The sequence below is a fragment of the Pongo abelii genome, chromosome 2, assembly GCF_028885655.2.
Source record: "Pongo abelii isolate AG06213 chromosome 2, NHGRI_mPonAbe1-v2.0_pri, whole genome shotgun sequence".
In the NCBI taxonomy this organism is placed as follows: domain Eukaryota; kingdom Metazoa; phylum Chordata; class Mammalia; order Primates; family Hominidae; genus Pongo; species Pongo abelii.
Window position 1 is genome coordinate 68917735 of NC_085928.1, and position 27380 is coordinate 68945114.

Consider the following 27380-nt stretch of genomic DNA (forward strand, 5'->3'; position numbering starts at 1 on the left):
CTCCTGCCTCAGCCTCCGGAGTAGCTGGGACTACAGGCGCCCGCCACCACGCCTGGCTAATTTTTTGTATTTTTAGTAGAGACGGGGTTTCACCGTGTTAGCCAGGATGGTGTCGATCTCCCGACCTCGTGATCCGCCCGTCTTGGCCTCCCAAAGTGCTGGGATTACAGGCGTGAGCCACCGCGCCTGACCCATATACGTATTTTTTGTGGGGTGGAGGAAATACTGATTCTGAGATGTGTGCTGCCTGGAACCCCATGGCCACCATGACCAGGGTTGTAGGAGGCCCAGGGGCCCAGGGTCTCTGGTGTCAGCCTCATCTCCTGGCCAGCATTGACCCAGGGGTCTCACATAAGCTGGTTTAGTGGGGGCCGTTCCCTGGGGTCGAGGCTGAGGAATTGTTTTACTAGTTTTCCCAGTGGAAACGAAGAAATAGGTGGGGAGTCATACTGTCACATAGCCTGAGGCGGGAAGGGACCACGGGTGGGGCTGGGTGTTCTTTCAGCCTCCCTGGCAGAGATCACTGAGAGAGTGGTCAGCTTGGCCAAGCTTCTGCGGTGGCTGGCTCTGATGTAGGGGAGGGAGGCAATCCCCAGAGCAGGAACGCGTTCCCAGGGGCCCCTATCCTTGCAGGGGAGGCGCCGGCCATCCTCCCCTCAGAGCCTTCTTCACTGCAGCCCGTAGGGGGGCGAGTGATCTGGAGGATCCGTGCCCCAGGGGCAAACCTCTGGGCTCTGGCTTCAGCCCCACCCGGGAAAACTTTCACAGCCCCTCCGGAGGAGCGCCCTGCTGCAGGAAGACTCTAGGGCAGGGCCCAGCTGCGAGGGTACTGGGCTGTTGGTGACAGTACCCCAGGCTTCAAACTCTCTGGGCCTGGGGGCAATTCCCTTCCCTGGGTACAACAGATTCCCACCCGGCCCGCCCTTCTGCTCGCCCCACGGGGAAGTGGCCCAGGAGTGGAGGCGTGGACAGGCATCCCGATGGTTCGAGTCAGGGTCAGCCTGGACCGCACGGCCTCTGAGGGGCACACAGGGCGCGAGGGGAAGGCGCCAGGCTCCAGGGCAGCCCCTGACAGGCTGTCTGACAGCCTCGGGTCTCCTCTTTTCTGGCCTCGGGGGCGGGGCCAGGCGGCTGTGAGCCGCGGGGGGCGGGGCTTCAACGGCCATCGGCCCCGCCCAGCCTGGGCAAAGAGACCCAGCCTGCGCTGGGAAGCGGAGACAGGGACCTCCCGCCTCCGGCAGAGCCTGACCCCTGCAGGCAGCCGCGGCCGCCTCCCTCTAGGCGCTGCTGCGCCCACACGGACAGGCGCCCTCTGCGGGTCCCGCGGGTCCCGCGGCTCCCGGCCCCACTCAGCGCCTCCAGATGCCTCACCCGAGCCCTCTCCGCTGGGTCCCCGAGGCCTCAAAGCGCTGACCAAGCCGGGGGGTCACTCCCCTGAGCCACCCGATCTTCCCATGGATCCTTTGGATCCCTGGGTTTTGGAGTTTGTCCTTCCTAAGTGCCGCCTGCCTGGACGCGACTGCCCCAGGACCACAGCTGACCCAGTGCGGCTGCGTCCCCTGCGGGCCACCATCAAGGGCACAGGCATCAGGACCCCCAAGATTCAGTGACCCGCCCTGCCCGGGGCTGACCCTTAGAGTGGGGAGAGTCCACTAACTCGGGTCCTCTCCCCTTCCTCAAGGCTCCTTCCTCACCCGGGGTGAAGGGCTGCCAGTCGCAGTACCTCAGGGGCCTTCCTGTTTCATTTATACCAACAAATAATCATTCGGTGTGCTGGGACAGAGAAGACAGACACGCTGGCCCCCCGGTGGGCGAGAGAGACTGGTCTGTAAGTGCAGAAAACTCCCAATAGGGACGGGCTAGGAAGGAAACACCAGGAAAAGTGAGGGTGGAAGATGGGGGTGACCCTACTGCAGAGGTGATGCTCAGGGAGGGCTTCTCTAGGTGAAGGTGCCATTAACTAGATTGACAAAACAGAAGGGCAGGGCCTGTGAAAGTCTTCTAAGAGAGGGAATGGCAATGCCCAGGGGGCTGTCGTAGGGATGGAAATAGGACAGCAAGATGGGTGTGGGGAGTGTGAGCCTGGCAGACAGGACCTAGACTCTATGTGATGGGTGCAGGGGTGGGACCCATGGAGGCCCTGAGAAAGCCCTGGGCCTCAGAAGACAGGGAAACAGGAGGACCCACTTAGAGGCCCTCACAACCTTTGCACAGACAGTGCAAAATGGCTCGGGCCAGAATGTAGTTTAGGTTTCAGAAGGGTGCTGGGTCCCCCACCCTCTTCTTGAGGCTAAAGAGCTCCAGCTCCTTAGGCCGTTTCCACATGGTTCTGGGGCCCCACAGACAGCCTTCTGATGGTTTTTGTCTGTGGCCAGGCAGGGGGCAGGGGGCAACCCGCCCCTTCCTTGGCCAAGTGGACAGATAAAGGGAGCCTCTGGGGGCAGGATCGCTGGACTAGGAATCAGACTTGGAGCGTAATCCAAACGCCCCGCTGGCCCTGCCTCTTCTCTGGAGCTCAACTTCTTCAAGAAAACTGGGGACAAGAGATGGCAAGACCAGCTCTCAGGACCCTTGCCCCTCCACCCTGTGATGCTTTTAGACTGTTCTCAGGGGCCACCTTTTTCAGGAAGAATTCTCGGGTTACAGGAAAGTAAAGGGAGGAACCGTGTTTTGAGTGGCACTTAGCTCAGGCTCTAGACTAGGTGTTGGTTTGGTGGGGCTTACTTTTCCACCTGCCCCAGCCAGTTTCACAAAACCTGAGTCCTGGCTAGGGCCGGGAGTGAGATTCCTGTTTCTAGATTTGCATCATTCTGTGTTGCACAAAACAAGGTCTGCGGGGGGAAGGAGACAGATATTAGCAAGTATATAATAAAGAAAATTGGCCGGGCATGGTGGCTCATGCCTGTAATCCCAGCACTTTGGGAGGCAGTGGTGGGCAGATCACCTGGTTCAACATGGCCAACATGGTGAAACCCTTTCTTTACCAAAAATACAAAAATTAGCCAGGCGTGGTGGTGCTTGCCTGTAGTCCCAGCTACTTAGTAGGCTGAGGCAAGAGAATGGCTTGAGGCCGGGAGTTGGAGGTTGCAGTGAGCTGATAATGCACCACTGCACTCCAGCCTGGGGGACTGAATGAGACTCCATCTCAAAAAAAAAAAAAAAAAAAAAAAGGCCGGGTGGCGACACTTGTAATCCCAGCACTTTGGGAGGCCAAGGCGGGCGGATCATGAGGTCAGGAGATCGAGACCATCCTGGCTAACATGGTGAAACCCCATCTCTACTTAAAAAAAAAAAAAAGATAATTTAGCCAGAGAAAACCTAGAAGAGGAATCAGGATGAGAGGAGTAGGAATGGCAGAGGAACAGCTGGGAGAGAGGGAGTTGGGGATGGGGCTGGGACAAATAGAAAGGAGGTGGGGGAGGGGACCAGGGAAATAAAATCCAAGAGATCAGCGGGGATCAGAAGCCACAGCCTTACTGGGGGCCTCAGGAGAGCAGCAACTTGCATCTATCTTGGAAAGGTGGAGAGAGAACTGCAGTGACCTCAGTGGGAAGGAAGGGGGAGGTGGCAGGGCAGAGGAAGCAGGGGACAGACAGGAGGAAGAGATGGTGCCCTGGGTCAGGTGGCCGCCGCTGCTACCATCACCGGAAGTGGAAAACTCTTTGCCTTCTCCTTACACCTGTCACCATGACATGACACCCCCATGCTTTCTGCCCCAACCCCGCTTCTTTAGTAAAGGTGCTGGCAACTAAGGAGTAGACTCTGATTTGAGGTTGCCGAGGAAACCATCATGGGCAGCTGTGAAACCATCAGGCTTGCCCAGTAGGGAGCTCAGGATCCCCAAATTGGATGAGCAAATAAGCTTCTGCAGGCCTTGCTGTCCAGGCAAATAAGACGAGGGCAGGGCCATGTGGTGGCGGTGGGTCTGAAACAGGACTCCCAAGGGCACAGGCCCTGCCCAGCCTTGGCACCCAAGGCAGAGCTCATCAGCCCTGGGGCCCTGTGGGCTGCTGTGGCCACCTCCCTTCAGGTGCTGCTGCCCCCACAGGGACGGGCGACCTCTGCAGGTTGCTGGGATTCCAGCGGTGCTCAGAGCCTCCAGATGCCTCATGCAGGCCCTCTCTGCTGGTTCCCCAGGGGCCTCAAAGCACTGGCCCAGCCACCAGGACACTCCCTTGAGCCTCTCGACCTTCCCATGGGTCCTTTGGAGCCTGGGTTTTGGAGTTTGTCCTTCCTAAAGTGCTGCCCACCTGAATGTGGCTGCCCCAGAACCACCCTTGACCAAGCGTGGCCACGTCCCCTGCGGGCCACCCATCAAGGGCACAGGCAACAGGTGCCCCAAGGGGCCATGGCCCATCCTGCCCAGGGCTGACCCTCAGGATAGTGAGAGGGCACTAACTTGGGTTGTCTACCTGCCTCAAGGCTCTTTCTTCATCTGGGTGGAAGGGCTCCCAATCCTTGCATCTCAGGGGCCTTCCTGTTTTATTGATGCCAACAAGTGAACATTGATCATCTCCCATGTGCAGGGACAGAGAAGACAGACACGTTGGCCCCAGGTGGGCGAGGGAGACTAGTCTATCAGAGCAAAAACTCCCCATGGAGATAGGGGCTAAGAAGGAAACATCAGGAAAAGTGAAGGTGGAAGTTGGGGGTGACCCTACTGCAGATGGGGTGCTCAGGGAGGGTTTCTCTGAGGAGGTGACATTCACTTGATTGCTGTATTAGTCTGTCATGCAACTGATAAAAATATACCTGAGACTGGGAAGAAAAAGCGGTTTAACTGGACTTACAATTCCACATGTCTGGGGAGGCCTCAGAATCATGGCAGGAGGCAAAAGGTACTTCTTACGTGGCGGCAGCAGGAGAAAATGGGAAAGAAGCAAAAGCGGAAACCCCTGATAAACCCATCAGATCTCATGAGACTTAATTCACTATCATGAGAATAGCTTGGGAAATCGTGGCCCCCATGATTCAATTACCTCCTCCTGGGTCCCTCCCACAACACATGGGAATTCTGGGAGATACAATCCAAGTTGAGATTTGGGTGGGGACACAGCCAAACGATATCAATTGGCAAAAGGGAAGGGCAGGACCTGTGAAAGTCTTCTAAGAGAGGGTACAGCAGTGCCCAGAAGGGTGTCCCAGGGGTGGAAATAGGGCAGTGGTTGGGGGTGGGGGGCGTGAGCCAGGCAGGCAGAGCCTAGACACGGTGTGATGCGTGCAAGGGTGGGACCCACAGAGGCTCTAAGAAAGGCCTGGGCCTCAGAAGACAGGGAAACAGGAAGACCCACTTACAGGCCTTCAAAACTTTCTAGGGCACAGACAGTACAAAATGGCTCAGGTCAGAATGTAGTTTAGGTTTCAGAAGGGTGCTGGGTCCCTCATGCTCTTCTTGAGGCTAAAGGGCTCCAGCTCCTTGAGCCATTTCCATGCAGACATTGTTCTGGGACCCTGGCTACATGGAAGGCCTTCTGATAGTTGTTGTCTGCATCCAGGCAGGGGGCATGAGCTGACCTGCTCCTTCCTTGGCCAAGTGGACAGATGAAGGAAGCCTCTGGGGGAAGGATTGCTGGACTGGGAATTAGACTTGGAGTGTAATCCAAATGCCCCACATGCCCTGCCTCTTCTCTGGAGCTCGGCTTCATGTAAACTGGAGTTGGGGGACAAGGGATGGCAAGACCAGCTCTCAGGACCCTTGCCCCTCCAACCTGTGATGCTTCTAAATGGTCTCAGGGGCCACCTTTTTCAGGAAGAATTCTCTGGTTATTGAAGAATAAAGGAAGGAGGCCAGGCGCAGTAGCTCACGCCTGTAATCCCAGCACTTTGGGAGGCTGATGCAGGCAGATCTCTTGAGGTTGGAAGTTTCAGATCAGCCTGGCCAACATGGTGAAACCCCATCTCTACCAAAAATTCAAAAAAACAAAAGTAGCCAGGCATGGTGGTAGGTGCCTGTAATCCCAGCGACTGGGAGGCTGAGGGAGGAAAATGGCTTGAACTTGGGAGGCAGAGGTTGCAGTGAGCCAAAGTTGTGCCACTACACTCCAGCCTGGGTGACAGAGCGAGACACTGTCTCAAAAAAAAAAAAAAGAATAAAGGAGGAAACATGTTTTGAGTGGCACTTATATCAGGCTTTAGACTAGGTGTTGGTTCGGTGGGGTTTGCATTTTTTTTCTTCCTCCCTTTCACAAAACCTGAGTCCTGCCTAGGGCCAGGAGTTAGACTACAGTTTCTAGATTTTCTTTTCTTTTTTTCTTTTTTTTTTTTTTGAGATGGAGATGGAGTTTAGCTCTGTCGCCCAGGCTGGAGTGCAGTGGCACAATCTCAGCTGACTGCAACCTCCGTCTCCCAGGTTTACACGATTCTCCTGCCTCAGTCTCCTGAGTAGCTGGGATTACAGGCACATGCCACCAAGCCCGGCTAATTTTTGTATTTTTAGTAGAGACGAGGTTTCACCATGTTGGTCAGGCTGATCTCAAATCCCTGACCTTGTGATCTGCCTGCCTCGGCCTCCCAAAGTGCTGGGATTACAGGCGTGAGCCACCACACCCGGCCTAGATTTTCTTTTCTTTTTTTTTTTGAGACGGAGTCTCACTCTGTCGCCCAGGCTGGAGTACAGTGGCACAATCTCCACTCACTGTAAGCTCCGCCTCCCGGGTTCATGCCATTCTCCTGCCTCAGCCTCCCGAGTAGATGAGACTACAGGCGCCCACCACCATGCCCGGCTAATTTTTTGTATTTTTAGTAGAGACGGGTTTTCACTGTGTTAGCCAGGATGGTCTCGATCTCCTGACCTCGTGATCCGCCTGCCTTGGCCTCCCAAAGTGCTGGGATTACAGGCATGAGCCACCACGCCCGGCCCTAGATTTTCATCATTCTATGTAGCACAAGACAGACTTCCAGGGGACCGATGGATAGATCATTAGCAAGTAAATAAAAGATGATTTAGCTAGAGAAAATGTAGCAAAAAAGCAGTCAGGATGAGGGGATTAGGAATGGCAGAGGAGGAGATAGGGGAGAGGGAGTTGGGGGTGGGGCTGGGACAAACAGAAAGGAGGTGGGGGAAAAGGCCAGGGAAATCAAGTCCCAGAGGTCAGCAGGGACCGGAAACCACAGTCTTAGTGGGGCCTCAGGACAGGAGAGCAGCAAGCTGCGTCTACCTTGGAAAGGTGGAGAGAGGACTGCAGGGAGCTGAGTGTGGAGGAAGGTGGAGGTGGAAGGACAGAGGAAGCAGGGGACAGACAGGAGGAAGAGATGGTGCCCTGGGCCAGGTGGGATGGAGGGGCCCTCTGGTGTCCAGGAGTCTCCAGGCTGCCCTTCAGCTCACCCATAGCTTTTGATAGGCCTTTGGAGTCCACAGGGTTGCCAGATGCCCTCTTGACTTTTGAATCCTGTTCCATTGACCCTGGTAGCAGCTTGGACATCTGCGTCCTTTGCTGAATGCCTCTGGGCCAGGTGTGCTGGGCAAATGGCAGCATCGGTATCTTGCCCAGCTCTCACCCACAGCCGTTGAAGTCTATACATGGTCAACTTGTCACAAGGTTTTTAATGTTCTTGAACCTCAGGGCCTTTATTTTCTCCATTCTGAATGCCAGGATTCGACATGGACTCTCTCAGGTGTTTTGCAAAATGCAACACATTCTCATTGACTCTGGTCACCCTGCTGTGCACTAGATGTCAAAACCTCTTCCTCCTGTCCAACTGAGACTGTGGTTTCTTGACCGACAAGCCCCCATTTCTTCCCTCTGCCACCCCTCCACACATCTGCTCCCCAGCCATCGTTCACCATTGACCTACTCGCTATTTCTATGAGGTCAACTTTTTTAGATGGACACTTCAGGGACATCACGTGGAATGTGTCTTTCTGAGGTGATGCAGATACTATGGAGTGTGATTTTGTCATTCCATGGTGCACACATCTATCTAATCCCCACACTGTATCTTATAAATGAATACAAGCATGATTTGCCAATTAAAATAATATTAAGAAGAACTTAATAAAGGTAATAAAACACAGGAAGTGTAGCTTGACTGCCCCACCCACTTGGTTTTTGTCTCTGCCCAGCTGTCCACTGGGTTCACTGGTGCTGCCTTATTTCTCCCTTGGACTTTTTTGTGCTAGTCCGAAACAACATAATTGTAGCATGAAACTGAAACATCTTTTGCCCATGGCAGCCATGGCTCCTTTTAGTCACAGAGACTGAGATTATACCATCCAGCTTCCCGGGGGGTTCCCTCAGACCAAGCCACCTCTTCTAGGTCTTCCACATGGAGCAAGCCAACTTCCCGGTGGGTTCCCTGAGACAAGGCTCCTTCAGGGTTTTCTCCATGGCTGCTAGTGCTCTGTGGAGGGTGAAGCCACAGGCTTATGCTGGGGGGCTTTGCTGGGAATGGCTGGCTTCATCTCCAGGCCAAGTAGGGTTCTGCCCTGACTCCCAGGATGGTGTTCATGCTTCTGTGAATTAGAAAGTGGGAAAGGTCGGCTGGTTTTGAGTCCTCCTCTAGATTGGACAGGGAAGGTTGACTTAACTGTGGCAGATGGGGAAGGACAGGTGGGACCCCGAGGAGGGAGGGATTGTGCTCCGATATTGGAGCCCTTTCTCCTCTGCACTTTTCTGAACTCCGTGATTAGGTAGGTGGCCATGGGATGACCGTATTTTTTTTTTAATATCGCTTCCGCGATATGCTCTGCCTAGAATCCCATGGCCACTATGAGCTGGGTTGTTGGGGAGCCTGGGAGGTCCAGGAGTGGCTCTCTGTATGGCTTGAACCACGTCTTCTGGTGGCTATTGACCCAGGAGTCCCTCAACAGCTGGTCCAGTAGGAGCTGCTCCCTGGGGTTGAGTGTGAAGAATTTTTAAATATTTTTTTCCATAAAATGAATAAAAAAGTAGCATATTGTTTTTAGTTTTTAGTTTTTTTTTTTTTTTTCAGTATATCCTTACAGTTCTGCTCATAAAATGGCAGGGCCCCAGCCACCATTTTGCATATGATGATGCCAAGGCTCCAAATGTTGATGGCTGGGCATTGGTACCCATGGCCCAGGAAGAGTTCTGGGCCTGCATAAGGGAGAGTCCCATTAAACGTTCTCTTTGCAATGTTGTCTCTCTTTGCAAATGTTGAACTAAACCCATAGTTGGCTATTTTGATGTTACATTCTTTGTCAAAGAAGATATTGAGCTTTGTTCTGACCCCAGGAGAGCTCTTCTCAGCTGTCTTTTTTTCCGTTTCTCTCTGGCAGACTTGCTGGCCTCCAGTGTAGCCCACACCTCCCAGGCTCTCCGTCACCTCCCAGTTGCCTTTCAGCACAACCTCCGCTGTTCTGGAGAGTGCGCTTAGGCATGGACTTCTCCGAGCTCTGTTGCACATGAAGTCAGTTCCTTTGGGAGCAACTCGCACCTTCTGTTTTCTGCCTGCTGCTTTCTCAGGCAAACTCTCTGAGCCAGAGCTATGGTGCTGGGCACAGTGATGCATCTCTCTCTCTGGTGACACCTGCATGTTAGGAGCTGGGCCCTTGGTTGTGGGGAAAAGAAAGAGAGATCAGATTGTTAATGTGTCTGTATAGAAAGTAGACATAAGAGACTCCATTCTAATCTGTAACCCTATCCCCAACCCTGTGCTCCCTGAGACCTGTGCTGTGTCAACTCAGGGTTAAATGGATTAAGGGCTGTGCACGATGTGCTAAACAAATGCTTGAAGGCAGCATGCTCATTAAGAGTCATCACCACTCCCTAATCTCAAGTACCCAGGGACACAAAACACTGAGGAAGGCTGCAGGGACCTCAGCCTACGAAAGCCGAGTATTGTCCAAGGTTTCTCCCCATGTGATAGCCTGAGATATGGCCTAGCGGGAAGGGAAAGACCTGACCGTCCCCCAGCCTGACACCCGTAAAGGGTCTGTGCTGAGGAGGATTAGTAAAAGAGGAAGGAACGCCTCTTTGCAGTTGAGACATGAGGAAGGTATCTGTCTCCTGCTCGTCCCTGGGCAATGGAATGTCTTGGTGTAAAACCCGATTGTATATTCCATCTACTAAGATAGGGGAAAACCGCCTTAAGGCTGGAGGTGGGACATGCGAGGAGCAATACTGCTCTTTAAGGCATTGAGATGTTTATGGATATGCATATCTAAAGCACAGCACTTACTTCTTTACCTTGTTTATGATGCAGAGACCTTTGTTCACGTGTTTACCTGCTGACCTTCTCTCCACTATTATCCTAAGATCCTGCCACATCCCCGTCTCCGAGAAACACCCAATAATGATCGATAAATACTAAGGGAACTCAGAGGCTGGGGTGGATCCTCCGTATTCTGAACGCCGGTCCCCTGGGCCCCCTTTTTTCTTTCTCTATACTTTGTCTCTGTGTCTCTTTCTTTTCCAAGTCTCTCGTTCCACATGACGAGAAACACCCACAGGTGGAGGGGCAACCCACCCCTTCATCTGGTACCCAACGTGGGGGCTTTTCTCTAGGGTGAAGGTACGCTCGAGTGTGGTCATTGAGGACAAGTCAACAAGAGATCCCTAGTACGTCTACAGGCAGGCTTACGGTAAGCTTGTGCACTCGGAAGAAGCCAGGCTAACAATGGGGCAAACTAAAAGTAAAACTGAAAGTAAATATGCCTCTTATCTCAGCTTTATTAAGATTCTTTTAAAAAGAGGGGGAGTTAGAGTATCTACAAAAAATCTGATCAAGCCATTTCGAACAATAGAACAATTTTGCCCATGGTTTCCAGAACAGGGAACTTTAGATCTAAAAGATTGGAAAAAAATTGGCAAAGAATTAAAACAAGCAAGTAGGGAGGGTAAAATCATCCCACTTACAGTATGGAATGATTGGGCCATTATTAAAGCAGCTTTAGAACCATTTCAAACAGAATAAGATAGCGTTTCAGTTTCTGATGCCCCTGAAGGCTGTGTAATAGATTGTAAAGAAGAGGCAGGGAGAAAATCCCAGAAAGAAATGGAAAGTTTACATTGTGAATATGTAGCAGAGCTGGTAATGGCTCAGGCAATGCAAAGTGTTGACTATAATCAATTACAGGAGGTGATATATCCTGAAACGTTAAAATTAGAAGAAAAAGGTCCAGAATTAGTGGGGCCATCAGAGTCTAAACCACGAGGGACAAGTCCTCTTCCAGCAGGTCAGATGCCCGTAACATTACAACCTCAAACACAGGTTAGAGAAAATAAGACCCAACCCCAGTAGCTTATCAATACTGGCCGCCAGCCAAACTTCAGTATTGGCCACCCCCAGAAAGACAGTATGGACATCCAGGAATGCTCCCAGCACCACAGGGCAGGGCGCCATACCCTCAGCCGCCCACTGTGAGACTTAATCCTACAGCACCACCTAATAGACAGGGTAGGGCATTACGTAAAATTATGGATGAGTCAAGAAAGCAAGGAGATATTGAGGCGTGGCCATTCCCACTAATGTTAGAATTGATACTACCTAGAGAAGGGACCCAAGAGGGAGAGCCTCCAACAGTTGAGGCCAGATACAAGTCTTTTTCTATAAAAATGCTAAAAGATATGAAAGAGGGAGTAAAACAGTATGGACCCAACTCCCCTTATATGAGGACATTATTAGATTCCATTGGCCATGGACATAGACTCATTCCTTATGATTGGGAGATTCTGGCAAAATCATCTCTCTCACCCTCTCAATTTTCACAATTTAAGACTTGGTGGATTGATGGGGCACAAGAACAGGTCCGAAGAAATAGGGCTACCAATCCTCCAGTTAACATAGATGCAGATCAACTATTAGGAACAGGTCAAAATTGGAGCACTATTAGCCAACAAGCATTAATGCAAAATGAGGCCATTGAGCAAGTTAGAGCTATCTGTCTTAGAGCCTGGGAAAAAATCCAAGACCCAGGAACTGCCTGCCCCTCAGTTAATACAGTAAGACAAGGTTCGAAAGAGCCCTACCCTGATTTTGTGGCAAGGCTCCAAGATGTTGCTCAAAAGTCAATTGCCAATGAAAATACCCGTAAGGTTATAGTGGAGTTGATGGCATACGAAAACGCCAGTCCTGAGTGTCAATCAGCCATTAAGCCATTAAAAGGAAAGTTTCCTGCAGGATCAGATGTAATCTCAGAGTATGTAAAAGCCTGTGATGGAATTGGAGGAGCTATGCATAAAGCTATGCTTATGGCTCAAGCAATAGCGGGAGTTGTTTTAGGAGGACAAGTTAGAACATTTAGAGGGAAATGTTATAATTGTGGTCAAATTGGTCATTTAAAAAAGAATTGTCCAGTCTCAAATAAACAGAATATAACTATTCAAGCTACTACAACAACAGGTAAAAAGCCACCTGACTTATGTCCAAGATGTAAAAAAGGAATACATTGGGCTAGTCAATGTTGTTCTAAATTTGATAGAAATGGGCAACCATTGTCGGGAAACAAGCAAAGGGGCCAGACTCAGGCCCAGCAACAAACTGGGGCATTCCCAATTCAGCCCTTTGTTCCTCAGGGTTTTCAGGGACAACAACCCCCACTGTCCCAAGTACCTCAGGGAATAAGCCAGTTACCACAATACAACAATTGTCCCCCGCCACAAGCGGCAGTGTAGCAGTAGATTTATGTACTATACAAGAAGTCTCTCTGCTTCCAGCGGAGCCCCCCACAAAAAATCCCCACGGGGTATATGGCCCGCTGCCTGAGGGGACTGTAGGACTAATCTTGGGAAGCTCAAGTCTAAATCTAAAGGGGGTTCAAATTCATACTGGTGTGGTTGATTCAGATTATAAAGGCGAAATTCAATTGGTTATTAGTTCTTCAATTCCTTGGAGTGCCAGTCCAGGAGACAGGATTGCTCAATTATTACTCCTCCTTATATTAAGGTTGGAAATAGTGAGATAAAAAGAACAGGAGGGTCTGGAAGCACTGATCCGAAAGGAAAGGCTACATATTGGGCAAGTCAGGTCTCAGAGAACAGACCTGTGTGTAAGGCCATTATTCAAGGAAAACAGTTTGAAGGGTTAGTAGACACTGGAGCAGATGTCTCTATCATTGCTTTAAATCAGTGGCCAAAAAATTGATCTAAACAAAAGGCTGTTACGGGACTTGTCAGCATAGGCACAGCCTCAGAAGTGTATCAAAGTACTAGGATTTTACATTGTTTAGGGCCAGATAATCAAGAAAGTACTTCCCATGTTAAAAAACATTTATTATCTTGTTTTGCTGTAATGGGAGTTCCAGAAAAAATTAAAACTGACAATGGACCAGGATATTGTAGTAAAGCTTTCCAAAAATTCTTAAATCAGTGGAAAATTTCACATACAACAGGAATTCCCTATAATTCCCAAGGACAGGCCATAGTTGAAAGAACTAATAGAACACTGAAAACTCAATTAGTTAAACAAAAAGAAGGGGGAGACAGTAAGGAGTGTACCACTCCTCAGATGCAACTTAATCTAGCACTCTATACTTTAAATTTTTTAAACATTTATAGAAATCAGACTACTACTTCTGCAGAACAACATCTTACTGGTAAAAAGAACAGCCCACATGAAGGAAAACTGATTTGGTGGAAAGATAATAAAAGTAAGACATGGGAAATAGGGAAGGTGATAACGTGGGGGAGAGATTTTGCTTGTGTTTCACCAGGAGAAAATCAGCTTACTGTTTGGATACTCACTAGACATTTGAAGTTCTACAATGAACCCATCAGAGATGCAAAGAAAAGCGCCTCCATGGAGATGGAAACACCAGTCACATGGATGGATAATCCTATTGAAGTATATGTTAATGATAGTGTATGGGTACCTGGCCCCACAGATGATCGCTGCCCTGCCAAACCTGAGGAAGAAGGGATGATGATAAATATTTCCATTGGGTATTGTTATCCTCCTATTTGCCTAGGGAGAGCACCAGGATGTTTAATGCCTGCAGTTCAAAATTGGTTGGTAGAAGTACCTACTGTCAGTCCCATCAGTAGATTCACTTATCACATGGTAAGCGGGATGTCACTCAGGCCATGGGTAAATAATTTACAAGACTTTTCTTATCAAAGATCATTAAAATTTAGACCTAAAGGGAAACCTTGCCCCAAGGAAATTCCCAAAGGATCAAAAAATACAGAAGTTTTAGTTTGGGAAGAATGCGTGGCCAATAGTGTGGTAATATTACAAAACAATGAATTTGGAACTATTATAGGTTGGTCATCTCAAGTTCAATTCTACCACAATTGCTCAGGGCAAACTCAGTCGTGTCCCAGTGCACAAGTGAGTCCAGTTGTTGATAGCGACTTAACAGAAAGTTTAGACAAACAATAAGCATAAAAAATTACAGTTTTTCTATACTTGGGAATGGGGAGAAAAAGGAATCTCTATCCCAAGACCAAAAATAATAAGTCCTGTTTCTGGTCCTGAACATCCAGAATTATGGACGCTTACTGTAGCCTCATACCACATTAGGATTTGGTCTGGAAATAAAACTTTAGAAACGAGATCGTAAGCCATTTTATACTATCGACCTAAATTCCAGTCTAACGGTTCCTTTACAAGTTGCATAAAGCCCCCTTATATGCTAGTTGTAGGAAATAGGGTTATTAAACCAGACTCTCAAACTATAACCTGTGAAAACTAGATTGTTTACTCGCATTGATTCGACTTTTAATTGGCAGCACCGTATTCTGCTGGTGAAAGCAAGAGAAGGCGTGTGGATCTCTGTGTCCATGGACTGACCTTGGGAGGCCTTGCCATCCGTCCATATTTTGACTGAAGTATTGGCATTTTAAATAGATCCAAAAGATTCATTTTTACTTTAATTACAGTGATTATGGGATTAATTGCAGTCACAGCTACAGCTGCTGTGGCAGGAGTTGCGTTGCACTCTTCTGTTCAGTCTGTAAACTTTGTTAATGATTGGCAAAAAAATTATACAAGATTGTGAAATTCACAATCTGGTATTGATCAAAAATTGGCAAATCAAATTAATGATCTTAGACAAACTGTCATTTGGATGGGAGACAGGCTCTTGAGCTTAGAACATCATTTCCAGTTACAATGTGACTGGAATATGTCAGATTTTTGTATTACACCCCAAGTTTATAATGAGTCTGAGCATCACTGGGACATGGTTAGATACCATCTACAGGGAAGAGAAGATAATCTCACTTTAGACATTTCCAAATTAAAAGAACAAATTTTTGAAACATCAAAAGCCCATTTAAATTTGGTGCCAGGAACTGAGGCAATCGCAGGAGTTGCTGATGGCCTCGCAAATCTTAACCCTGTCACTTGGGTTAAGACCATCGGAAGTACTGCCATTATAAATTTCATATTAATCCTTGTGTGCCTGTTTTGTCTGTTGTTAGTCTGCAGGTGTACCCAACAGCTCCAAAGAGACAGCGACCATCGAGAACGGGCCATGATGACAATGGCGGTTTTGTCGAAAAGAAAAGGGGGAAATGTGGGGAAAAGAAAGAGAGATCAGATTGTTACTGTGTCTGTGTAGAAAGAAGTAGACATAGGAGACTCCATTTTGTTCTGTACTAAGAAAAATTCTTCTGCCTTGAGATGCTGTTAATCTATAACCTTACCCCCAACCCCGTGCTCTCTGAAACATGTGCTGTGTCAACTCAGGGTTAAATGGATTAAGGGCTGTGCACGATGTGCTTTCTTAAACAGATGCTTGAAGGCAGCATGCTCATTAAGAGTCATCACCACTCTCTAATCTCAAGTACCCAGGGACACAAACACTGCGGAAGGCTGCAGGGACCTCTGCCTAGGAAAGCCAGGTATTGTCCAAGGTTTCTCCCCATGTGATAGTCTGAAATATGGCCTCGTGGGAAGGGAAAGACCTGACCGTCCCCCAGCCTGACACCCGTAAAGGGTCTGTGCTGAGGAGGATTAGTATAAGAGGAAGGAATGCCTCTTTGCAGCTGAGACAAGAGGAAGGTAACTGTCTCCTGTCCGTCCCTGGGCAATGGAATGTCTCGGTATAAAACCCGATTGTATGTTCCATCTACTGAGAGGGGAAAACCGCCTTAGGGCTGGAGGTGGGACATGTGGACAACAACACTGCTCTGTAAGGCATTGAGATGTTTATGTGTATACATATCTAAAGCACAGCACTTAATTCTTTACCTTGTCTATGATGCAGAGACCTTTGTTCATGTGTTTATCTGCTGACCTTCTCTCCACTATTATTCTGTGACCCTGACACATCCCCCTCTCCGAGAAACACCCAAGAATGATCAATAAATACTAAGGGAACTCAGAGGCTGGCAGGATCCTCCATATGCTGAACGCTGGTCCCCTGGGCCCCCTTATTTCTTTCTCTATACTTTGTGTCTTTTTCTTTTCCAAGTCTCTCGTTCCACCTAACGAGAAACACCCACAGGTGTGGAGGGGCAACCCACCCCTTCAGAAAGTAACAGTTTATTTCATTTATATTTTTTCTCTTCTTTTCACAGGTGTTGAACAGTTTATTTTACTAATGCATGTGGTTTACCCCAACACATCCCAAATATCATGATTCCAACATGTGGTGCTGGCTGCATTTTCAGAGCTCGCAGTCATACGTCTTAGTCTGTTGGGGCTGCTGTGACAAAATACTGTAAATTGGGTCTCTCTAACAACAGCAATATAATGTTCACAGTTCTGGAGGCTAGCAGTCCAAGATCAGCTGGCATACTGGGTGTCTGGTGAGGGCCCACTTTCTGGGTCATGCCTGCCATCTTCCCACTGTGGTCACATGGCGGAAGGGGCGAGGGAGCTCTCTGGGGCCTCTTGTATAAGGGCACTAATCCCAACCACAAGTGCCCCACCCTCATGACCCCATCACCTCCCAAAGGTGCCACCTCCAGATGCCATCACCTTGGGGATGAGGTGTCAACACATGAGTTTGGGGGGACACAGACATTCATTCATGTGGTAAGTGGCTCCAATGCTGGCCTGCCTCTGAGGCCTGGCCTCCTGGTGGAGGGCCGTGCAGGCACAGGGTTCTCATGCACTGGGGTCCCCGGGGACACCTCCCACCCCCTGCCCAGGCTCTACTTGGGAGTTGGCAGGTGCTGAGTCCTCTTGTGACCTTCTTAAGAAAGTCCCTCCTGGCCAGGTGCAGTGGCTCACGACAGTAATCCCAGCACTTTGGGAGGCCGAGTCAGGTGGATAACTGGAGGCCAGGAGTTCAAGACCAGCTTGGTCAACATGGTGAAACCCTATCTCTACTAAAAATACAAAAATTAGCAGGGTGTGGTGGCAGGCGCCTGTAATCTCAGTTACTTGGGAGGCTGTGGCTGAAGAATGAACCCAGAAGGCAGAGGTTGTAGTGAGCCGAGATCGCGCCATTGTACTCCAGCCTGGGCAACAGAACGAGACTCCGTCTCAAAAAAAAAAAGTCCCTTCTCTCAGAGCTCAGGGCTGATAACAGAGCAAGAAATGCATCCTCGGGGAGAGACAGCAGCCTGGCCTGGCCTGGCCTGGGAAGGCTGGCTTCAGCCATCAAAGGCAGCTCTCACACCTCAGGCCCCAGGGCCTGGGGCTTGATCCCTGCATCCCCTCTTCTGCTGGCTGAGCTCTGTGCCTCAAGAGTGAGACTCCACCCTCCCAGCACTCCCTTACAAGCAGACCGGGCCATGTCCTGCCTCCGCAGATCCCCATTCCCCTGGAGCCTGCTCTCTCTGGGTCAGGACCCGCATGGAAAGCAGGGGCAGGCCATCCCAACACCTCCTGGAGGCTGCCGGCAGCTCAGGCTGGTTTTCCTGTGACCAGTGCAACTGTTCTTTTCAGTTATTTGACTTCTTTCCGGGGCATTCTGAGCCCACCCATAGCTTTTGGCATGCCTTTAAGGGACACAAAGAACCACAACAGCCACCGTGTCCTCATCTGTAAGGCAGAGCCCCAACTCACCCTGCCTTCCTCATAGGGGTGTATAACACTGGATGAAAAAGCCTATTAGAAAGTGTCTCACTTTGGGAGGCTGAGGCAGGTGGATCACCTGAGGTGGGGAGTTTGAGACCAGCCTGGTCAACATGGTGAAACCCCGTCTCTACTAAAAAATACAAGAAATTAGGCAGGTATGATGGTGCATGCCTGTAGTCTCAGCTACTTGGGATGCTGGGGCAGGAGAATTGCTTGAACCCAGGAGGCAGAGGTTGCAGTGAGCCAAGATCGTGCCACTGAACTCCAGCCTGGGTGACAGAGTGAGACTCCATCTCAAAGGAAAAAAAAAAAAAAGAAAGTGTCTGTCAAAGGCCCCGTGTGGCCTTTAATCCCAGCACTCTGGGAGGCCGAAGTAGGTGGGAGAATCCCTTAAGCCCAAGAGTTTGATTTTTTTATTATTATTTTGTTATTTTTATTTTCTTATCTTGAGCCCAGGAGTTTGAGACCAGCCTGGGCAACATCGTGAGACCCCATATCTTAAAAAAAAAAAAAAAAAAAAAAAAAAATTAGCCAGGTGTGGTGGTGCACACCTGTAGTCCCAGCTACTCAGGAGACTGAAGTGGGAGGATCGTTTGAGCCTGGGAGGTTGAGGCTGCAGTTAGCTGTGATTGTGCCACTGCACTCCAGCCTGGATGACAGAGCAAGCAAAAAAACACATTAGTGGCCAGGCGCAGTGGCTCACGTCTGTAATCCTAGCACTTTGGGAGGCCAAGGCGGGCGGATTGCCTGAGCTCAGGAGTTCGAGACCAGCCTGGGCGACATGGTGAAACCCCGTCACTAAAATACAAAAAATTAGCCGGGTGTGGTGGCGGGCACCGCACCTGTAATCCCAGCTACTCAGGAGGCTAAGGCAGGGGAATCGCTTGAACCCGGGAGGTGGAAGTTGCAGTGAGTCGAGATCGGGCCACTTTACTCTAGCCTGGGTGACAGAGCGAGACTCTGTCTCCAGAAAAAAAAAAAAAAAAAAACCACATTAGGAAAATGTTCACACCAAACTCAAAGTGGAGACTGGGGAGGGAGTGAAAACTGGAAGCAGGCAGTAAAGGGGAATTTACTTTTATCCCTTTCATTTCTTAAACAAGAAAGACAGGAAACCTATACATATATATATAGTTTCACAATAACTAATTCTGATGGTAGGAATGTGGGCAGTCATTATATTATTCTTTTTTTTTTTTTTTTCTGTGTTCTTCTTCTTTTTCTTTTTTTTTTTTTTTTGAGACGGAGTCTCGCTCTGTCGCCCAGGCTGGAGTGCTACGGCACGATCTCGGCTCACTGCAAGCTCCGCCTCCAGGATTCATGCCATTCTGCCTCAGCCTCCCGAGTAGCTGGGACTACAGGCGCCCGCCACCATGCCCAGCTAATTTTTTTGTATTTTTAGTAGAGACGTGGTTTCACCGTGTTAGCCAGGATGGTCTCGATCTCCTGACCTCGAGGGGCCACAGGACTAGTACAGCCAAGAGTTGAGGGTCCGGGTGGGGTGATCCGGCCGTCAGAAATGCAAAAGCCTGAAAAGACATCTCCAAAGGCCAATCTTAGGTTGGACAATCCTGAGCTGGGGAAGCTGCAAACACTGTGACCTCCGGAATAACCGCTGGTAATCAGTTACCTCTAACCCTTAGCAAAATTCAGGTCCCTCTACTACTCCTAACCTGGTGGGCTTTCATTAACTCTATGAAGCCACTTTAGTTCGGGGGAAGGGCAATTATCACCTAGACTACGAACTAAATTTCTCCCAAAGTTAGCTTGGCCCAAGCCCAGGAATGACCAAGGACCGTTTGGAGGTTAAAGGCAAGCTGAGGGTTGGTTAGATCAGATCTCTTTCGCTGTCATAATTTTGTAATATAATTTTTGCAAAGGCGGCTTTAGGTTTTTTACTAAGACAGGGTTTTTGAAGAGATCAAATTCTGCTACCGCGCTCTCCCTAAAAGCATAGGAACGCATTTCTGCATTTACTTCCTGGGTGGAGGAAAAGCCCCGCCTCCTCTGGCTCTGAGTCCCACTTGGTCACCATTCCGATTGACACTCCAACTGACCAATCAGCGCGCTGGCTGGAGCGTGGGTCTGCCCCTCTGGACGCACATGCGCGCTGTCCTGGCTCGGGAGATGGACGGCTGCCGTGTTTTGGGCCGTGTCTGGAGTGGCTGGCGGCGGGGCCTGGGTGTCCGCCCAGTGCCCGAGGACGCAGGCTTTGGCACCGAAGCCCGGTGATTAAGTACTCCCTCTCTCATGCGGGACGGAGGCTAGGGCAGGGGGAAGGCATGTGCGGGATCTGGATCAAGTAGATGTTACCCGAAAACAGCCCCGTTGGCCTCTCTGAGCCTCGGTGCCCTCCGCTGTAGAATGGGACCGGTCATACCTGAATTTTCGAGGTCAGCCCAGACATTGTGAGGCATTTGTCAGAGGCCGCAGGATTTGGGAAGAGGCGTCCGGAGATAGGAATGGGCGGCACCTCGGGACGGAATGACTCCCATTGCTTCTCCCTCCTTGTCCAGGCATCAGAGGCAACTCCGCGGCTCCCGCCAACGGTCGGGGCCCCTCGGGGACCAGCCCTTCCCGGGGCTGCTGCCAAAAAACCTCAGTCGGGAGGAGTTGGTTGATGCGCTGCGGGCAGCCGTGGTGGACCGGAAAGGTGAGGGGTGAGAGGCACGGCCGCACAGGGACTGAGAGGGGACTGCCGCGGCGTGCAGGTGGGCTCTCCATTGAAGCCATGGGATCAGCCCTGCTTCTGCCTCCCACTAGCAGCATCAGCTGGGACGAGCCACCTAATTTGCACCCTCTCCCCACTTTTAACCCTACTGCCATGATGCAGTAGGGTTAAGAGTGGGGAGAGGATGCAAATAACTACCGAGCCTTGCACAGAGCCGGCGCTCAGTTACGGGAGTTGCTATACTAGATTATTGTTTATTGGCCGCGGTGGGTCACGCCTGTAATCCCAGCACTTTAGGGGGCTGACGCGGGCGGATCACCTGAGGTCAGGAGTTCGAGACTAGCCTGGCCAACATGGTGAAACCCTGTCTCTACTAAAAATACAAAAATTAGCCAGGTGTGGCGGCGTCCGCCTGTAATCCCAGCTACTCGGGAGGCTGAGGCAGGAGAGTCACTTGAACCCGGATAGCAGAGGTTGCAGTGAGCCGAGATCGTGCTACTGCGCTCCAGCCTGGGGTGACAGAGCAAGACTCAGTCTAAATAAATACATAAATAAATAATTATTGTTTATCGACAGACAAAACACAGGCTTTGGAGTCAGACATACCTAGGCTCTGTGATCAGTTTGCTGTGTGGCTTTAGGAAAATAACTGAATTTCTCTGAACCTCACTCTCCATTCAGTGATTTATTCCTTTTCTCAACTATTTCTTGAATATATGCTATGTTCCAGGCAGTGTTCTAGGCAAGCTATACAGTGCTGAAAAAGATAGATATGGTTTCTGCTCTCAGGGGAGAAATGAATTTCTCTCTAACGGGAGAAATGGATGTCAGAAAATAAATGAACAAGTTACTAGTGATAAGTGCTATGCATAAACTAAAACAGGGTGTTATGATGGTGAGGAACTGTAGGAGGAAGGCAGACATTAGATTGGAGATTCAGACCTCTCCGTGATGTGACATTTGAGCCAAGATGATAGGGAGCCAGACCTGGGAAATTTGGGGACAGAGGAAACAGCAAGTGCCAAGGCTCTGAGGTGGCAGAGGAACAGAAAGAAGTTCAGTTTGGTGTGGGGTAGATAACTCATGTCTGAGAGTCATGATGGGGCCATGTGCTAAGATGCGTGAGAAAGTGCTCTGGAAACTCTTTTAAGTGCTGCATAAAAGGTTACCGTTGCTTTTGCCGATGTTTGTGTGATGTATGTTTCAGGACCTCTAGTGACGTTGAACAAGCCACAGGGTCTACCAGTGACAGGTATGGGCCGGGGATGTGGGAAGGGAATGCAGCGGAAGGGGGTTTCGTGTCTGAGGGAGGGAAAAGTGAAGGCATGAAGCTTTGGCCTCTTGTAATTTTTCTTTCTTACTTTCCAGGAAAACCAGGAGAGCTGACATTGTTCTCAGTGCTGCCAGAGCTGAGCCAGTCCCTAGGGCTCGGGAAGCAGGAGCTTCAGGTTGTCCGAGCATCTGGGAAGTAAGTGGTAGGGGTGACAGGAAGCTAGGAGTACAGACATCCATCTGTGGTGAGGAAACAGCTGCTTGGGGATAAGCTGAGACATTTTCCATGGGAAGGTTTGAGATCATAGAGGTGGATACAAGTACTGTGAAGAGGAGGAAGCCGACGGCTCTGGGTTCAAATCCTCAAGTACAAATGGTGTGATACCAGGCAAAGCATGACACCTCCCTGACGCTGGGCACAGTGACTCACACCTGTAATCCCAGCACTTCAGGAGGCCAAGGCAAGAGGATCACTTGAGCCCAGGAGTTCGAGACCAGCCTGGGCAAAATAGACCCCATCTCTGGAAAACAACAACAAAACTTTCTGTGTGGTGGCTCATGCCTGTAATCGCTAGGACTTTGGGAGGCCGAGGTGGGAGGATTGCTTGAGTCCAGGAGTTCAAGACCAGCCTGGGCAACATGGCAAAACCCTATCTTTACTTAAAAAACAAAACAAACACACACACACACACAAAACCTAGCTGGGCATAGTAGCACATGCCTGTAGTGCTCGGGTGGCTGAGATGGGAGAATCACCTGAGCTCAGAAGATGGCGGCTGCAATAAGCTGAGATCCCGCCACTGTACTCGAGCCTAAACAACCTGAGTGAGACCATGTCTCAAAAAAACAAAACAAAAAAAATACCCTCCCTGAGCCTCAGTTCCCCTAATGGTAAAATAGAGAAAATAATACCTATGCTCAGTGTGCAGTCATTTCTCCATGACTGTACTCGTGGCAGGCATTGCTAGTCGATCCATGATACTCTTTCCTCTAACTGCCATCAGTTAAAGATGGTACTTAAGATGAAATATTTCTGCAGTTCCACAAACTCATGAGCTTTTTTGTGGAGAACTTATTTAAGAGCTAATATATATAGAATTTCTAGTAGAGTTCTGGCACATTGTAGACAATCGTTACGACATTTGGCTCTGAGCTCCCTGGGGGCCGGGGCAAAATGAGAAACACATTAAGCTACATAGTCTTGTTATCAAAGAAGGGGAAACGTTACTTGTTTCTCAGGAGGTGGTCTAGGTTATAGTCCTGGTGTTAGTGTTTGGCCTGAAGCAGGTCAGTGTTCCTAAGAGTTTCCTTTTTAGTGGGCAAGTTCAAGGGACTTTAACTTTTGTGATTTGTTTTCTTATTCCAGGGAAAGCTCTGGGCTTGTACTCCTCTCCAGCTGTCCCCAGACAGCTAGTCGCCTCCAGAAGTTCTTCACCCATGCACGGAGAGCCCAGAGGCCCACAGCCACCTACTGGTGAGAGGTGCTGGGAGGTTCCTAGAGTGGTGGGGAGGTCCCAGCAAGCCACCCTGTGACCTCCTCCTGCCCCTTTCTCAGTGCTGTCACTGATGGGATCCCAGCTGCTTCTGAGGGGAAGATCCAGGCCGCCCTGAAACTGGAACACATTGATGGGGTCAATCTTGTGAGTCCGGGTCTGGGCAGGGAAGAGGAAGGATGCTTCTAGATATGAGTACCCCTACAGAGAGGAGTCAGGGGTATGGATTTGGGATGGCTGGCTCTCCTGTCCCCTAAAACAGGCAAGTGACCACTGCCTATACTGTGGCCCTGCCCAGAGTCTGTTGGGAGCAGGGAGGGTCTGGGTATAGCTCCCAGGCCTGTGTAAGGCTTATTCACTCTTGGCTGGCACCACAGACAGTTCCAGTGAAGGCCCCATCCCGAAAGGACATCCTGGAAGGTGTCAAGAAGACTCTCAGTCACTTTCGTGTGGTAGCCACAGGCTCTGGCTGTGCCCTGGTCCAGCTGCAGCCACTGACAGGTAGGTCTGGCACCCCAGCCAACCTTTAAAACTGCACTTGATTTGGGAGGCTGAGGCAGGTGGATCACGAGGTCCGGAGGTCAAGACCAGTCTGGCCAAGATGGTGAAACCGTGTTTCAACTAAAAACTACAAAAATTAGCTGGGCACGGTGGCAGGCGCCTGTAAAACCAGCTACTGGGAAGGCTGAGGGAGGAGAATCGCTTGAACCCGGGAGGCAGAAGTTGCAATGAGCCAAGATCACGCCACTGCACTCCAGCCTAGGTGATAGAGTGAGACTTCATCTAAAAAAAAAAACAAAAAAAACTGCACTTGAGCCAGGCGCAGTGGCTCACGCCTGTAATCCCAGCACTTTGGGAGGCCAAGGCGGATGGATCACTTGAGGTCAGGAGTTCGAAACCAGCCTGGCTAACATGGTGAAACCCCATCTCTACTAAAAATACAAAAATTAGCTGGAGTTGGTGGCATGCACCTGTAATCCTAGCTACTTGGGAGGCTGAGGCAGGAGAATCGCTTGAACCCGGGAGATAGAAGTTGCAGTGAGTGAAGATCACACCATTGCACTCCAGCCTGGGAGACAGAGGGAAACGCTGGCTAAAAAAAAAAAAAAAAAACTGCACTTGGCTTAGGGAGGCAAGGGGCTGGGGAGACAGTGGTATCAGCAGCAGCCTGGGGTGCATTTGATGGCCCCCAGAGGTGTATGTGACCAGGCCCAGCTAGAGGAGGCAGCTTCAGGCTAGCACCCCAGCAGGAAAGAACAGTCCTTATGCCCGGTGGCTTCAACAATTAAATCAGGGTTGCATCTCATCATGAGTGGATCTCACAGCCAGGCAGATTGATAGCTGTGATCGTCCTGACGTGTTATGTGTCCCTCTCTGGATGCAGGGGCCATAGTACTGACCTCACTAAAACATATGATCTGAGAAAGGGGGTGGTGTTTCCCCAAAGGAAAAGGGGAGGAGTGATACTGGGTGGGACAGAACGAGCAGCTGCCCACTGTCTCTCCTGGCTTTCCTATTGCCCAGTGTTCTCCAGTCAACTACAGGTGCACATGGTACTACAGCTCTGCCCTGTGCTTGGGGACCACATGTACTCTGCCCGTGTGGGCACTGTCCTGGGCCAGCGATTTCTGCTGCCAGCTGAGAACAAGCCCCAAAGACAGGTACTCCAGCCCACCTGCCTGCTGCTTTCTGAGGGGTGGAGGGAGAGGTGAGCATGGGCAGCATCTCCAGACCTTATCTGTGCAGCTTGGGACTACTGGGAGGCAGCCCTTTTGGCTCCCAAGGCTGTATCCGTACCCACATCTTGGTGTGTGGCCTTGGACAAGTAACACTCGCTCTCTTGGGCTTCATTCTGTCCATGTGTTCTATAAGGGAGTTGATGTGGCTGATTTCTAAAGCCCTCTTAAGTCTGCCGTTCTTTGAGTCTGGTACAAAGGGTCAAAGGCATGCATGTATTAGGACACCAGATGCCTCTACCTGCTCTAACAGACTAAGCCCAGACTACCAGAGTCTTAACACAAGAACTGTGCCTTCATGTTAAGGTCAAATAATGGGAGTGGGCTCTGCTTCAAGCACTAAGTACTCAGGGACCCAGGCTGTTGATATCCAGCCAGATGAGGGGAGACAGTGTAGGTTCAAGTGGATAAGGTTTTTCTGGGCCAGGTGTGGAAGTGGCATACACACTGCCACCCACATTCAGCTAGAGCTCACTCACGTCTCACCAAGCTGTGAGAGGGCTGGGAAATGGAGTTGAGGCATGTGCCTAGGAGGAAACTGATTGGGTGACCCCCTAGCAAGTCTCTGCTGCAGTGTGAGTGCCTGTGTGAATGTGCACATCTGTGTGCAAAGAGGAAATGATTAACAGTTGCAGAACAGTGGGGAATGGAGGAAGCACCCGCCTTACTCCCATTTCCCTTAGAGCTGGGTACTCAGCTGCTTGGAAAATGTAGGGCTGAACACAACGTACCTCTCCCGCTCCAGGTCCTGGATGAAGCCCTCCTCAGATGCCTCCACCTGACCCCTTCCCAGGCTGCCCAGCTGCCCTTGCACCTCCACCTACATCGGCTCCTCCTCCCAGGCACCAGGGCCAGCGACACCCCCATCGAGCTCCTGGCACCACTGCCCCCTTATTTCTCCAGGACCCTACAGTGCCTGGGGCTCTGCTTACAATAGTCCTCCCTCTGTTCCTGACCCCCTCACACACACTGGAAGGTGAGGGTGGGGGCTCTGCAGTCAGACAAACCTAAGATCACATCCTGGACAGGCCACTTGCTTGCTGTGTGGCACTGGGCAAGTAACTTTACCTCTCTAGACTTGTGATAAAAGTTCCTACCTCATGTTATGGTTTTGAGGATTTGCTAAGAAAGTAAATGTTTATTACGGATCTTGCTTTCTGCTGAGTTGACTATGTAGTCTTTTTATTTGGTGGTTTCCATCCTGATCCTGTCTGGGAGATGTTAGATTTTTGTGCGTTTGTGTGGTAAAATACATATAAAAGTTACCATCTTGGCTAGGGGCAGTGGCTTATGTCTGTAATCCCAGCACTTTGGGAGGCCAAGATGGGAGGACCACTTGAACCCAGCAATTCAAGACCAACTTGGGCAACATGGTGAAACCCTGTCTCGGCCGGGTGCAGTGGCTCACACCTGTAATCCTAGCACTTTGGGAGGCCAAGGTGGGCAGATCACCTGAGGTCAGGAGTTCGAGACCAGCCTAGCCAACAAGGTGAAACCCTGTCTCTACTAAAAATACAAAAATTAGCCAGGCGTGGTGGTGGGCACCTGTAATCCCAGCTACTTGGGAGGCTGAGACAGGAGAATCGCTTGAACTCGGGAGGCAGAGGTTGCGGTGCCATTGCACTCCAGCCTGGGAGACAAGAGCGAGACTTCATCTCAAAAAAAAAAAAAAAGGAACCCTGTCTCTACAAAAAATTAGATGTGGTGGTGCACACGTATAGTCCCAGCTACCCGGGAGGCTGAGGTGGGAGGGTCACCTGAGCCCAGGAGGTTGAAGCTGCAGTGAGCCGTGATCTGCACTCCAGCCTAGGCAACAGAGTGAGACCCTGTCTCAAAAGAAAACAACAGGCCAGACGTGGCGGCTCACCCCTGTAATCCCAGCACTTTGGGAGGCCGAGGTAAGCAGATCACTGGAGGTCAGGAGTTTGAGACCAGCCTGGCCAACATGGCGAAACCCCGTCTCTACTAAAAGTACAAAAATTAGCCCGGCGTGGTGGTGGACACCTGTAATCCCAGTTCCTCAGGAGGCTGAGGCAGGAGAATTGCTTGAACTCAGGAGGTGGAGGTTGCAGCGAGCCAAGATCACGCCACTACACTCCAGCCTGGGCGACAAGAACAAAACTCCATCTCAAAGAAAAAAAAAAAGAAAACAAAAAAAATACCATCATCCCCTCAGTGTCCACAGAGGATTGGTTCCAGGACCCCCTTCAGACACCAAAAATCTGATACCAAAACCCGTGGATGCTCAAATCACTTATATATAAAATGGCACAGTGTTTGCATATAGCCTACGTACCTCCTCCTGTATAGTTTACATCATTTCCATATTAATAT

General features: G+C 50.1%; 1 protein-coding gene and 1 long non-coding RNA gene across 7 annotated transcripts; one reads left to right on the forward strand and one right to left on the reverse strand.

Annotated features, from left to right (window-relative positions):
• Positions 1-8155: 8155 nt before the first annotated feature.
• On the reverse strand, positions 8156-20391 carry LOC129058528 (uncharacterized). The gene is made up of 2 exons (XR_008523691.2): positions 20255-20391; positions 8156-9510 (listed from the first exon to the last, which is right to left on the reverse strand). It is a non-coding gene; the product is annotated as an uncharacterized LOC129058528 (long non-coding RNA).
• On the forward strand, positions 19945-26194 carry RPUSD3 (RNA pseudouridine synthase D3). 6 transcript variants are annotated; one of them, XM_002813468.6, is made up of 9 exons: positions 19945-20102; positions 20391-20527; positions 21753-21797; positions 21914-22013; positions 23184-23291; positions 23373-23457; positions 23688-23811; positions 24835-24971; positions 25792-26194. In XM_002813468.6, exons 1-9 carry the CDS (start codon positions 19978-19980, stop codon positions 25981-25983), a joined length of 1053 nt encoding a protein of 350 aa, XP_002813514.2. In that variant the 5' UTR covers positions 19945-19977; the 3' UTR covers positions 25984-26194. The 6 variants fall into 6 exon arrangements, with proteins under 6 accessions (XP_002813514.2, XP_054407802.1, XP_024101004.2 ...); XM_054551827.2 differs by having other exon boundaries at positions 19947-20102; positions 24835-25018; XM_009238727.4 differs by having other exon boundaries at positions 19988-20267.
• Positions 26195-27380: the final 1186 nt, after the last annotated feature.